The sequence below is a fragment of the Vigna unguiculata genome, chromosome 7, assembly GCF_004118075.2.
Source record: "Vigna unguiculata cultivar IT97K-499-35 chromosome 7, ASM411807v1, whole genome shotgun sequence".
Classification (NCBI taxonomy): domain Eukaryota; kingdom Viridiplantae; phylum Streptophyta; class Magnoliopsida; order Fabales; family Fabaceae; genus Vigna; species Vigna unguiculata.
Window position 1 is genome coordinate 33235348 of NC_040285.1, and position 14763 is coordinate 33250110.

At 32.6% G+C, this 14763-nt stretch overlaps 2 protein-coding genes across 2 annotated transcripts; one reads left to right on the forward strand and one right to left on the reverse strand.

The window, feature by feature from the left end:
* Positions 1-3667: 3667 nt before the first annotated feature.
* LOC114190985 (NAC domain-containing protein 17-like) lies at positions 3668-7655 on the reverse strand. The gene is made up of 5 exons (XM_028080091.1): positions 7122-7655; positions 6125-6402; positions 5737-6021; positions 4685-5240; positions 3668-4337 (listed from the first exon to the last, which is right to left on the reverse strand). Exons 1-5 carry the CDS (start codon positions 7315-7317, stop codon positions 3973-3975), a joined length of 1680 nt encoding a protein of 559 aa, XP_027935892.1. The 5' UTR covers positions 7318-7655; the 3' UTR covers positions 3668-3972.
* A 3244-nt stretch (positions 7656-10899) lies between these two features.
* Positions 10900-14495, forward strand: LOC114192168 (very-long-chain aldehyde decarbonylase GL1-9-like). The gene is made up of 3 exons (XM_028081793.1): positions 10900-11159; positions 11451-11799; positions 13659-14495. Exons 2-3 carry the CDS (start codon positions 11575-11577, stop codon positions 14202-14204), a joined length of 771 nt encoding a protein of 256 aa, XP_027937594.1. The 5' UTR covers positions 10900-11159; positions 11451-11574; the 3' UTR covers positions 14205-14495.
* The last annotated feature ends 268 nt before the right edge of the window (positions 14496-14763 follow it).

A 14763-nucleotide genomic window follows, 5' to 3' on the forward strand; every position in this document is an offset into this window, starting at 1 on the left:
TGGCAGTGATTGTGGTAGTGTATGCATTGAGGTAGAGATTGTCTTAGCAGTTATCCTAACGCTCTAATAACCATTTAAATTCTTAAGTAGAGAGGAATAGCGCATGTGGTGAGAGGAGCAGGAGGTCATAGCCTATGGGTTTTTTCTTGACCATAGGTGTCAATGAATTGATCTTGTATGTGATAGAGTTTTCACTCTTAATCTGTCACTCTACAAAGCATGAGATGTCACTACAAGTGCAGAACTGACTGGATCCGACCTTAATGTATGTATACAAAGTAGTTGAATCTTAGTTTATAAATATATGTATGTGAATATCTGTTTGTTTGTAGTTGTTACACACACACACACACACATATATATATATATATATATATATATCAATATTATATGATTTAAGAAAATTATTTAAAAGTCATTAATTTATAAATATTGTATGTTTTCTTTTTGCAGTGATAACTTATTCGATGGGAGCAGTGTAGTTGTAGTTTTAAAGGCACATCTCGAGATTGAGGAGCCATCTTTTAGGTCATAAGGAAGTCTCAATAGGAATCTGTTGTAAATGGTTAACTTGTGTTTATAGTTAGAAATGTTTTGTATGTATAATTGATATATTTATATAGTCCGATCATTTGTAAGACTATATTAATATATTTTATACATTTGTTTATCTATTTTGAATATTAGGATGGAACATCCTAATTTATTAGTTTTAAGCTGCTAAAATTAAGATGTTATCTGAACAATTTTAAAAGCATCACATATAGTATTATTAAACAAGTTGATAATTTAGTATCAATATTACTTGAGTTCAAACTACTTCATTCAAAGTGTCACTGTAGGTGCAAATTATTTGAAAGATCATGAATATGTTGAAGTTAACAACGTTTGGCTCGTTTGTGCGAAAGAGGAAGAAAAAACAGTTGGGACGTATATGATGTATATAATGTGGCGTATGGAGACTTTGACTCGTATTGCTTGTGGACATTAAATATTTAGAATATAATAGTATATATATAATTATTTTATTTTATCAATTGTATCTTATGAATTCTTTCACATTGTGATTAATCATAATGCTGAAGCTTTTCTTACACAGAAAAAAATGACCAAGAAAATCAAATTTGTTCAATGAAAGGGAACCACATGTTACTGTACTGTAGTTCTTGAAGTGTTGTTGCAGTTTCTTGATTGGAACACGTGTCTGCAAAAAGAGTTCTCACTGCACCGTCTGAATGAAAACATAAATACTTATTAAAATCATTCATTCAACAAAACTTCAAACTTTAAGATGTAAACAAGGTATGCTTCTAACATTGGATAAATTCTCACATCAAGCTGCATTGGAAATTTCATTTTATTTATACATTATTTTTAGTTTATAAAAAGTAATTTTTTGTATTTTTTATATTATTTATAAAAACTTATTTAAGTAGAACCTTAACAGGATATACTAAAATTTAAAATATCCATCTAAAAAGTATTTCGTACTTAATAATATTTTTATTTCGACATTTAGTTTTGTTTTCAAATATTACTGTATAAATTAAACATTTGCAAATAGTTTTACTTGAATAAATTTATTAATCATTACTAAATTAAAGAATAAATTTATGACAAAAGGAGAAATTGAGTGACAAACACTATAACTTGAAGAAGTAACACTGTATAACCAAATTGTATCAAAAGATACATGATATTCACACTCAAATGATTTATATGCATCAACTAATGCAGAGGGATCGATGTGCAAAATAAATTAAAAGAATGAATATAATTCATGAGCTTATAGGAAAGTAACTTGAATAGAACAGTGTGGTCAAAAACATACTTATTATAATAAAAATTGTTCTTAAATTTGATGATAAATATTATTCATTTTAAAATGTGAATTCTATTACAATTTTATTCTTAAAAGACATATCAAAATATAAAAGAAAATAAAGATATTTAAACAATTTTAAAGTATCATATTTTTAAGTGATGTATAACTATTGGATGGGATAGAAACAAAAATATGTTTAAACTTACAATAATTGTTTTTGAAATAAACACTTATTAACATAATTACTAATTTAAGAAAAATAAATAAATTATTTGTTGAAATAAAATAAAATAATCATATTAATAAATAAGCTCTTCCCTTAAACAGGTAAGCACGAATAAATCAACCCAGAATTGCATTACACAGCGGCGGTACAGTGGACAAATACAGAAAAAATGGAGGAAATTTCGAGCAGTCAAACTAAACTAAGATATTAAATGTGTAATAACTTAGAAGGATTTGGTAGTAATGTATTATTATTTCGACACATTAAGATTAGACGCAACACGGTACGCAGAAAATAGATCAATTCATTAACGAAAAAAAAAAAACCCGAAATATTTTAATGTTTTACTACAACTTTAGTAAACATGAACTGAAAAATGGAACACTGTACAAAATTAATTACATATGACAAAAAAATCTTTTGATTAAATTATTAACTTCCATTTTATTGCATAACTTTTGTTACCTCACCGATGCACTTATTATTTTGATCACATTGTCAATAAACAAAAAGTAATTAATAGTTTGATTTTCTTGAAGAAAATTTGTGGCTAGGAACAGTGATTTAAATATTAAAGAATGTATATTTAAAAACCTTGGAACCAAATTAAAGCACAAACTTCAGTCATTCCCCATCAAAAGGTCGATAAACAATTATTTTATCCAGAGGTTAGATGTATCCACTATCAGTGTGCATGACTAAATAAAATATACTTCCGTTACTTCATCAATAATATAAATAATTAAAACAAATAATATACAAATGCATATTTTTAAGATTGCATAACATTAAATGATAAAGTTAATAAACTTAAAAGCATTGTATAAAATTTACATTCGAATAAAATTTCCACACCCAGTATTGAGTAAACAAAATGAACTGATAATGAATTTATTTAAATAAGCTTTATAATAAACACTTAAAATAATAATAATAATATAACCTTGTCTCTACACTAATTTTAATTTATGAATAAATTAATTTACAAAAAACTATAGTACAACTTTTATAAATTATTATATTTAATTTATTTATTAACTAATTTTATCTTACCAAAAATACTTGTTTCAAAGTTTTCTTATTTTTCTTTAAGAAATGCTTTGAAAAAAAATAATTGTCCAGCTACACTCGATTATTATTACAAAAGTTCAGCCAAAATGATTTTTAATTACTTGCATTGTCGAAAATAAATTATATATTTTGTATTTTAACAAAATAAATAAATAATAGATGTATAAACTTCAAATATAAACATGGGTTTAATGAAAGTAATGAAATGATCTAAAAGAGACAAGAAACACCTTTAAGGGTATAAAAGCAATTCAAACTAATTTACTGATCCGACCAATTTTAGACGATTCTTGATCCATTATTTAACTCATAAGTTTCATGATCAGCTAACGTTTAGAACAAACCGGTTATCTGTCCAACCATCCAGATTCTCAGACTTAGCTGCAGAACTATTTTTTACACAATAACAATCTAATGCTAATGCAGGCGTTATAACCAACAAAGATCATCAGAAATCCAAAGACACATTCTACAAAATGAGATCTTATCCATGAATAATCAATCTCGAAAATAAAATGCTGTCCAGGTTAATAAAGAACAAGATATACATCGTCCCAAAAAAACTTTATAAACCAATAAAAAAATAAGATTAGACGAGTTTGAAAACTTGGCTACCATTTCACCCAGCAAATTCCTGTACATTGCCATCTCTTCAATTAAGGTTCATTAGGCTTACCCTACGCCTTCTAATGACCTCAATATTCACAAAGATATATATATTTTTTTTTAATTTTTGAGAATATGTTAGAACAGCACTGCTTGGCAGTTACGGGAGGTCCCAGACAACTGGGAGATCCCAGACAATATATACCTAGCAGCAAAAACTTTGGATTTACATGATATATAATAATCAAGGAAAGATACATCTCCCTAATGATCTTAAGTTTCCAACAAAAACCCACAAAAAAGCACATAAAGCAATAAGAATAGGGAAGAAAAGGAATGAAAATCCCTTTCTGCCTGCTTTCTTCGTAGTTACGGTGTCTTTACCTGCAGCAATGTTTGTGTGCCTGAGCTTTACCCGGCTGAAGCTAGACATTCGATTCAAAGCTCGATTCACCAAAGCACTTTCAGCAGCTGATGCAGGAGTAGTAGGTATTGACTCAACAAAGGCCCAGAGAGAAGAGGAGAAGCTACTTGTAGAAACATCTTCCACGGTGCTACTTTGATTGTAATTGCCTTCCGTAGGAAAGCTGAGAGATTCACATACAACACCTAAAACATGACCAAAAAACAAAAAACTAGCATATATCAGGGGATAGCCTAAGACATTTGTTTTAGATTTTACAAAACAGACACTTGAAACTGGCTCGGCTCTCATTTTCCCAGAGGGAATATTAAGTCAGAAAACTTAATTTGAGTTTTAAAAGCTATCAAAATGGCACAAATTTTATACTCCAGAAAAGTTCCTGCCAAGCATAAGCTGGCATGTCAATCAAGAGCATTAAACTGTGAAGAGCTCAGAACAAATGAGATGGGAAGCTTGCATCTCCATCCGAATCAAAGAGTAAAATCATTTTTTGGCAGTGGAGCAACACTGTATCGTGTGCTGTTGACTATACCTGGGGATGATAGTGAGCAAGAATCAACAAAGCCTTCTTCTGATCGAATCAGGGTGTTTCTTTCACCGTGCATCCACAAGTCACCAACAGTTTTGTTGGCATCCTCTGGATTGGATAGCAACTGGTAACTTTGACTTTCGTTATTGTTGCTGACAAGGGCATTTGTATATGCATGTGAATCTGTTTCGTGAATTATTGGCCCCAGGTCACGAAGAAACATCTCTGCATCTTGGTACAGATCAAGTTCACTTAACCCATCTTCAAACTGCAGGTACTCCACCGGATTTTCCACATTTGCCAACGTAGATTCATTATCAATGAGATCATTAATTTCCAAAAAGCCAACCTTATCCAAGTCAAGCCCCTTTGTTTTTATGTTGAAGGCAGAAGAAACCTCAGAAGCTTCAGAAACTTGTAAATGAGAACTAGCCGGCTGGTTGAAATCAAAGCTGGGCTGCACATCAAAATATTGACAGCTATGATCGGTTGTCTCAGGGAACATAACCACCTCAGAGAACTGATCCACAACGGTACTTTGCGTTTCTTCAGAAACAATCTACACAATTTTAGGACAAATATCAGTAAATGACTAGAAAATAAAAGGGCAACAAATCATCAGTAGCTAGGAAAAATCTGATAAAGGACGAAAGGAAGACCAACATTACAATCAACAAATAAATGAGACTGCCTTCTAGTTTCTTTATTTCAGTAGAGATATTCAAAATGTATTATTTTTCAGTATTCACAAATCCAAAACCACAACATATAGCAGCTTTTCATATATTTTTACCGAACAAGATGAATAAGCTACAAATTTTTGCGGTCATATTGGAAGCCAGTTTATAACCAACGACGTCAACAATAATCTTTACCCCCCAGGTAAGGGGAATCAGTTTATAGAAAAAAGATCAGAACTTGGAAAAGTATAAATAATGACATATATAGTATATGCTGCTAAAGGTTTCCTTCCCCTTCACCCTACCCACATCATAAACAAAAAGGAAATGAAGGTGGATCTAAATCAAAGAAGAAAATTTGAGAAGATCACAGACCTGAGGAAAGTCAAGATAACCATTCACATGCTGCTGATCAAGGACAAGCTCATCATCCAAAATTTCTCTAATGATGTCATTGATTTCATCATCAAGCAAAGGATGCAATGCATTCCCATCCTCAGGGACAACATTTGGAGCCTCCTGATCAGTTATGTTAATATTAAAATCCACAATGTCATCATCCGCTGCCCACTCTTGTTCATTAAATGGTGCACCATACTGTTCACCATTTTTAGGACCAGGTCCGCTTTTCTTGAAAACCTTATAAAGTGCATAGTAGTCCTGATAATGAATTTATTTAAAAAACCGAAAGTCAGTACATTTACTCTTACCATCGTCAAAACAGCAAGGAAAACACATGAAGAAGTTTGAAGAAAAATGGTACCTTAACATCTTGGCATCTCTTAAGCTCCTCTTCATCCATGGTGTATTCATGCATAACCCAATCAGTCCGTGTACCACTAGGAGCTCTGCCTATATAGAAAACCAGGGTTTTTTTCACTCCAACTGCCCTAGAATTGCATATCACATTACGATCCTTTCCTGTTGCCTTCCAGTATCCATGTCTGGTGGCTCGGTTAGACCTTGCACCATTAGGATACTTCCTATCTCTGTGACAGAAAAAGAACCATTGCCTATCTCCAGTTTTCAGTATGGATTGCCCTGCAAAATATTATAAGCCATTAATTAGCTAGTATCCAAACAAGAATAAACTGAATGGCAGCCAGAGTTTTATGAAACAGATTAAAGAAAAAGAAATCATGAGACTGGATATACAAGATAAGTATAGATGCACATAATATCAAAATCTATATAATTTCTGTAAGATAAGCCAAAACTTTAGAACTCCAAAGCACTCACAATATTGAAACATCAATTCCTATTAAATAGCCACCATATCAACGAAGAGATCTCGAACTAACCAACCAAGCAACCCCACCCCCTCCCCCTCATATAAAAAAAAATAAAGAGAGCGTAAATGAAATCAGTCCACAAAGCTAAGGAAAACAAAACCCCTGCGAGCACCCTAACATAAAAAACAAAACATATTGACAGCAACACAAAAATAACTTGAACCGTTAATTAGAGCTAAATATAAAACACCAAATAACACTCAACGCCTTATTGAAGTAAACCCAAGTCAAAAATTGGTACTGCACCAAAAAAAACGCACCCAAAACATCACTTCATCAAAATGCTAAGAACAGTCTCATAACAAATATTTACAACACGAAGATCTGAATTCTCATCCCCACATGAACTTCTAATCGAACAAACAAAACAACCAAATGAAAAGAAACACAAGGGTAGTCAACGCCATAACAATCAGTCAATCATCGACTAAAAAAAATTATAAAGTATAAAGAGGAGAGATCAAATACCAGGCAACTCCTCAGGATCCCACTTATACACATCGGTTTCACGAATAACGTTGAGCTTCAGCCTCTTCCCACAAATCTTCCGCTTCAGATAGTACATCACCAACTCCTCATCCGTGGGATGGAAGCGAAAACCCGGCATCGACGACATCATCTGGCTGAAACAATCAGCAGAACCATATTCCGAAGCCTCACCCATTCTCGATCGTGAGCAAAAACCAAACAACCTCGATCACCCACACCAAACACTACCACTTTCAAAATCAAATCCAAAACCCCCAACAATATGACACGACGCGAACCCCGAGTACTCGAAACCGGCGATCGAAGCCTAGAATCAAAAAACCTAACCAGGGAAATAGAGAACAAAATTTTGGGAATAAAGAAGTGGCGAAGCAAAAATCCCACAACTACATGGTACGAATCGAACCTCCGGGTGAGAGGATCCGAAGACCGAGCTGCGGAACGAAAAACCTAATCCAAGGGTGTTAGAAAGGAACGAAACGCGTGAATTGGGAAAATTGTGAGAGGTTTTGGTTTGGGTTTGGGATAGTGTTGCGGTCAAAGAAGGAAGCTGATATCAGTGGTTGGAGGAACCTTCCTCTGAGGTAGATCAAGTGCCCTTGAGTGAGGGAGTGAGAGTGTGAGATCATCCACGTGATGCGATTGCGTGGGTCTCAAGATTCAACAGTTCCGTGATTTGCCGTGATTAGAGCATTGGGGTCAGAGGTGTACCGGTCACACAATAGGCCGGGTGTATGAGATTGGGATATTGGGTGTGAACATTCGGGTTGGGAATCATACACTCCAAGTCATACTTTTCTTATCCCATACAGTGGTTTCCATTTTTGACTATTAATTGAATGGGTATACGTTAATATGTTAATAGTTTCTTTTATTGTAATTTAAAAATAAAATTGAAAAGTTTTATATATAATTTATTAAAATCAATAAAACCTTTTGTATTGCTTTTTTATCCGAAGAACGTCGTGGGAGTCATGTTTATCAGCTATTACTCTACTGTTAGTATGTAATAAATTTAGTGAAAATATTTAATTTCTTTACATTTAATTTTAACAATGATATACCTAAATTTTAACATGTATCATTTTCAAATAATTATAACACCAATTTAACAAAATATATCAAATTAAATTTTTTTACAAAAATAAAAATTAAATAAGTAAAAAATTGTAATATCCATTTAAATAGAATAATTATATTAAATAAAACATCACATAATTATACCAACTAACCAAGTCATGTCTCATTTTATACCAACCTCATTCTATACCAACACATCAATTTCAGTTTCATTACATCTCATAAAAAATGCATAGTGTCATACTTTAAGTTTTAAAAGTAAATCAATCAATCATTGAAGCAACCAAATAATTCAAAATTAATTCAAAATCAATATGTTGTCAATCCCGCTTAAGCTGAAGAGCTCTCGCTTAGACGACATGAGCCCCTCGCTTAAGCTAAAAGCTTTCGTCTGGGCGAGATTGCAAATAGGTAGCACTATAAGTTTATGCAAGTTCTCGCTTAAGCGATACCTCCTCGTCTGAGCGAGACTTCCCTCACTCAAAACTGGAGTCTGTCGCCTGAGCGACACTCGAGCACGAACCCAGGAGAGTTTCTGTTATTCTCACCTAGACGAGACTTGCTCACCTGAGCGAAAACATGTTTCTCTCCCTACTCATGCATGCAGCCTCAAACACCAAACCAGAAACACAACAAGATATTTTCACTCCAACTTCAACATCATTCAAACACCAAGAACATAAAACAGACAAAAATCGAACAAAATATCTTAAAAACATGAAGTCCTAGCTTCCTTACTTGAACAGATGCTTGCCAACTAACAAAGACACCCAAAGAAGAGCACCACAGCCAGCGACAGAGCTTGGTTGGAGCAGGCGGGGGCCATGACCCCCTCCCCCAAAATTTTTAATTTTTTTTAACTTTTTTTTTTATTTTTTAAATTATATATATTTATAATTTGTTAAATTATTTATGTTTATAAATTTTTTAAATTATATGTGTATTTTTAAATTAGAGAGTAGTATATTAAAAAATTAATGAAAATAAAATTATGTATTTTTTATTTTTTTATAGGATATAATATTTAATGTTAATAAATAATAAAATATTAAATCAAATATAATAAAGAAAATAAATTATTAAGATAATTTTTATTTTTTATTTTTATTGTCTTTTTTAGTTTTTCACATGTTGTATTTATCTCTTACCCTTACCTGATTTCTTTTTATTACGTTACCACACAGGAAGAAAAAAAGTAATTTTCTCTTGTCTCACTTGGTAGTGAATTGATTATCATAATTTTTGTTAGTAATTATGTCTCTCAATTATTAATTATATTATGATAAATTACTTTTTAGTCTTAAACTTGTTTTTTAAATAGGTATATTGTTGAAAAACAAAAGAATAAATTCATTTTTTAGAATTGATAAAAGAAGAGTCAAGATCAAAACATGACAATACGGTTGTTAATCGCATAACAATGGCGACTTTTGAATTGATATGTGCACATTAGAAAAATGGGAAATAAATATTTTGTAAATAATATGATTATTTATATTGAAGAAAAAAAAGCAAAAAAATTTAGTTATGATTAAATTATTTGATAAGTTTAAGGATATGAAAAAACGATGGACAATCAGATAGTTAGTGTAGTTTGTTTTATAGTTATAGCTATACTAGAATATTATTTACTTTCATTGAATGAGTGACGACAATAATATTAAATATGTAAATTTTCAGTACATTATTTTGGTTCCCCCATATATTTTAATCAAGATTCGTCACTGACCACAGCTCTAAAGACGAACTATGCAATTGTAAACTACGGACATAACGGCGAGAATAAATCTCTAGGGACAACCCAAGACTAAACCAAGGTAACCGAGCAGGAAGAGGAGAAAAAAGGGAAAGATTGAACTTAACTTACATGGAGGAAGGACGTTTTGCTAGCTCGGATGAGAAACTTGCTCAAACCCTAACAAAGTTTCTGTTGGAGAAGAAAGTAAGGGAGGGAAACTGTCTTACAAAAAAAAGTATAATGAAATAGTAAGTGTCTGGAAGGGATTTTGGAGTACTAAATGAGCTGACTTGGGACCCTCTAATAAAGTCAGACTCAAACCTTATTAGAGCATAAAAATGGACTTAAAAAAATAAATATTACAATTATAAATTTAGATAAAAAAGCAAAATACTAATTAAATTTTTTTATTAAAAAAAACTCTCACGGTTAAAAAAAAAAACTACTACGTAACATTATTATATTTATTCCGTTTTTTCATATAACTTTCATCAATTTTAATTAGTATATATTTTTTTATGAAAAATGTATCACTCTATTTAGTTTCATGCTTACAATCAATATACATGCATAATTTAATCGAAAAAATTAAATTTATTAAATACTAAAAGTACAAAAAAATTTAACAAAACTCAATTAAATTTTTTTAAACTTATCGAAAACTGAATTAAAAATTTCAAATTTATCTTATACTTAAAACATATTATATATATATATATACATTAATTATATATACATTTTAATCTTACGATATTATTAAGTGACACTACAAACTATATAAGAAAATGTGTTGTTGTCTGTCCAATTACGAAAAATGGCAAAAAAAAAACTCTTTTCGAACGTTCGCGATGGAAGGATGCTTGATCGGGTTCACGGGCTTGCAACACGTGGATCCATCACTATTTCTCTCATTTCCTAGCATCAAAGTTAGGTCACGGAGGGGCGAAAAAGAAAATGCCCCAATCATTTTCGCGTCTCCCAAAAACGTTTCTTTTCTCTCTGAAGGGAGAAGGTACAGAGAAGGGAGAGAAGATAAAGTGCAAAAAAACAATAAAATTAGTTCAAGTTTGAAATAAAAATTCGAACTTTTGGAGATCTTCGGAATCTCACAACTGTCACCACTGTTTATCCCTTTCAGATTATGCCCTAGATCTGATCGACCAATGCGCTGAAAACATTTTTAGCGTCTGTGTATCCCGGTAAGCTATGGTTCTAGATTCTATTATGGGTTATTTTTTTATGTTGTTGGAATGTTTCTTGCTTTGAATTTGGTTTCTGATAACTTATGGGGAAGTTTCAAAATCTTCACACTCTCAGGTTTTTGGAATTCAACGCGGTTTAATGAAAAACTCTGTTTCTCTTTTTGTTTTTCTTTCTTTGGTTTTTGCGAAGTATTAGAATAAGTAAACAAACACACGTCAAGCTGTTAGTTATTTTTGTTTCTTCTTGTGTCTGCTCATCAAGTGATCAGTCTTGAATTTTCTTTTCAGGGAGTGAAGGAGCTTGTCCAAGTTAAGATCTTTAGCTGTAATGCAGCTTTGACTTGCTGAGTTTGTTTCTGGCTGGGATTGTTTTTGCTTGGAATTGACTTGTTTCCACGTTTGGATCTGTACAATGGTTTTCTGGGAAGGATATGTGAGCGATGAATTGATGGGCACGTTTGCCCCTATTGTGATTTATTGGGTATATGCTGGATTTTATCACTTGCTCCCGCCTTTAGAGAAGTATCGGTTGCATACTATGAAAGACGAGGAAAACAAGAATTTGGTTCCCTTTTCAACAGTTGTGAAGGGTGTTTTGCTTCAGCAGCTTGTTCAGGCAATTGTTGCTCTATTCTTGGTCAGTTCTTCAGTTCTTCTACATTTCAGTTAGTTTCTACAAATAACATTTGTCGTTAACATAGTATTTTACTTGAAAGAACTATTCAAGTTTGAGCACTGTTGCTTGCTGATGCTTTTCTTCTCAGTGTTGTTAATAGCATTTTTAAAATGAATCTGTCATTCCATTTTCTAGTTTGTGTTTAGTAAGATTATCCCTACTTCTAATTGTTCCTTGGTTGCTTTCATCTATTTAGATTTTTGGACAAATGACCCTTTATGTTTCTCATATCCTCCCTTCCCATCTTAAAAGGACAAGAGCCTCTTTGTTTGATTTGCAAAATGACATGGCATTAGTTATGTTAAAGCTGCAACTTCTGCATTAAACGAGAAGGCGTTTCATAAAATACCTTTGGCTGAATTAATTGATTAAAAAATTTTAATACCCATAATTAGACCAATGAAAGAGTAATATTAGGAAAACCAAGCCCGAAATGTAGAAGAGCACAAGTGACTCTTCTATTAGTGCAAAGTGATTTTGATAACATGTATTTCACGTATAATGCTTGGGAATAAGAGAGAGCGATCAGTGATTTCAATTAGGTAGTTGCTTCTTTACGTTTTCATCCATTTCTGTTTTTTTTGCTTTCTCATGCTCTCACAGACACAATATTTTGAGCGTGAAAACTCTATGAATTAATTTATATGTAATCATTTCCCACCATGTAACGAGTTTGATTTGTCCATCTCAAAACAATAGTCTTTAGCTATAATTAAGAATGATCCATCCTTGTTTTTCATGAATTGTTCAGCTTCAAATATATAAGCTCTTTATTGGGTAAAATATATTTTCAGCTTGACAGGGCGTCACGTGTCTCTCTATACGGGATCTACTAAATTGCATGGTGTGGCATGTTCATCGAGTGGTCTGTCCAATTGCTTGATATGTGAATGGTTTGATGTTAGATATGAGCTTCCATCTAGACATGTTAGGTGGCATATCAACAGTGAAGGTGTGATATGAAAATATAAATAAGAAAAGAATATTATATAGTCATCTACTGTTAGATATGATTTCACAGTTGTTGATTATCTGCTTATAAATAAAGTATGACTGTTGTATATAAGGCAGGCCGAAACAATAACTGAAGCGCCGTGTTGGCCCCTTGATCTCTTTGTTTCTCTTATATTTATACTTTCTGTTTGTTCTTCTTCTCTCTTCCCTCTTTCTTTCGGTCATTTTGTTTCATGCTATATAATAGTTGATTATTTGGAAGAATCAATCTACATTATAATTTTTAGTTGAATATTTTCTTGTAAATTAGGTTTGGCTTTCAGTTGAGACTCTGCCTTCTGCCTTTTCATTCATGGGAATTTAGGTTCCACTTAAGTGTAAAATTTAGTCTGAATTTGTAATGAACTTTTGTAGCCCTGGCAAAAGAAGAGATATTATAAGGAAGAAAGAGAAATCACATTTGGAGACAGTATAGGAATACCAACACCACCACCGCCAAAGTCTTATCCCACTAGGTGAAGTTGGCTACATGGATTTCACAACAACGCCATTAAATGGTTACAGACCAATTTTTTTGGAGATGTTATTTACCATGAGATCCCTCTTCACAACTTCCTTTATATTAAAATTTAACGGACCCTTTATAGTAGTAGAACGTGGCTATTACTTAAATGATGTGTTTAAGTATGTTAAATTATTAAGTAAACTGTTTGGAATTTCTAGATAGCTGATAAAAATTATAGTGGACCTATCATAATAAATGTCTGGAGAGAGAGAAATTACCTATGCAGTGTTAGAAATCAAACAGTTTTCTGTAGACAAATTCTTTAGCTGTTTCTGATGATACGCATCCTGCAACTTTGCAGTTGACTACAACGACGAATGCATCCGGGGTTATAGTGCAGCCTTCTATGCCGAAGCAAATCTTGCAGATCCTTATTGCGATGTTTGTGATGGATACATGGCAGTACTTTGTGCATAGGTACATGCATCAGAACAAGTTTTTATATCGCCATATCCACTCCCAGCATCACAGACTGGTGGTTCCTTATGCAATAGGAGCCCTTTACAATCACCCTATGGAGGGTCTTCTACTTGACACTGTAGGTGGTGCCATCTCATTTCTTGTCTCAGGGATGACTGCAAGAACAGCAGTTGTATTCTTCTGCTTTGCTGTGGTGAAAACTGTTGATGATCACTGTGGACTGTGGTTACCTGGCAACATCTTCCATTTGCTTTTCCAGAACAACACAGCTTACCATGACATTCATCATCAACTACAAGGGCTCAAGTACAATTATTCTCAGCCATTCTTTTCCATATGGGACAGACTTCTTGGCACATACATGCCTTTCAATCTTGTAAAAAGGCCTGGAGGGGGGTTTGAGGCAAGGCTGGCAGCGAAGGAATAGTCACATTGTAATTCTTGAAACCCACATCAGAACCCATATTTTTTTTCTTTAGGACCAGACCAGAGGTTTATTATAGGCATTTCTCAAGTTGATTGGAGCTTAGTGTTTTTTTTTTCAGTTCATCTTGTTACTGTAGGTTTTGCCAACCCACCTTGTGTAGCATAACTATGATGATGTGATTAAGGAGTTTTTTTTTTTTTTTTTTTATAATTATAATTATTTATTATCATGTACTTAAAACAATTTTTCGAGGTGTAAGTTGCTAAAAGAGTACTAGATTTTTACGTGTCACTATTTGTTATTCCTTATTCCTACTACTACTACTACGGTTCCCTTGTATCATTTCATTTACTATGAACTTTTATTGTAATCCAGAACACCATTGGGTGGAAGATATCATTATATAGTTCATTTACATTTAAATGCTTAAAGAGTAACTATATATTTGTCTTTGAAAATGTCAACTACGATTGAATGTTCCTGTATATGTAAGTTAGTGTTACAATTTGTTTGTTATAAATCTGTAAGAAAATGATTATTTTTGTCTAAACTTTTAAAA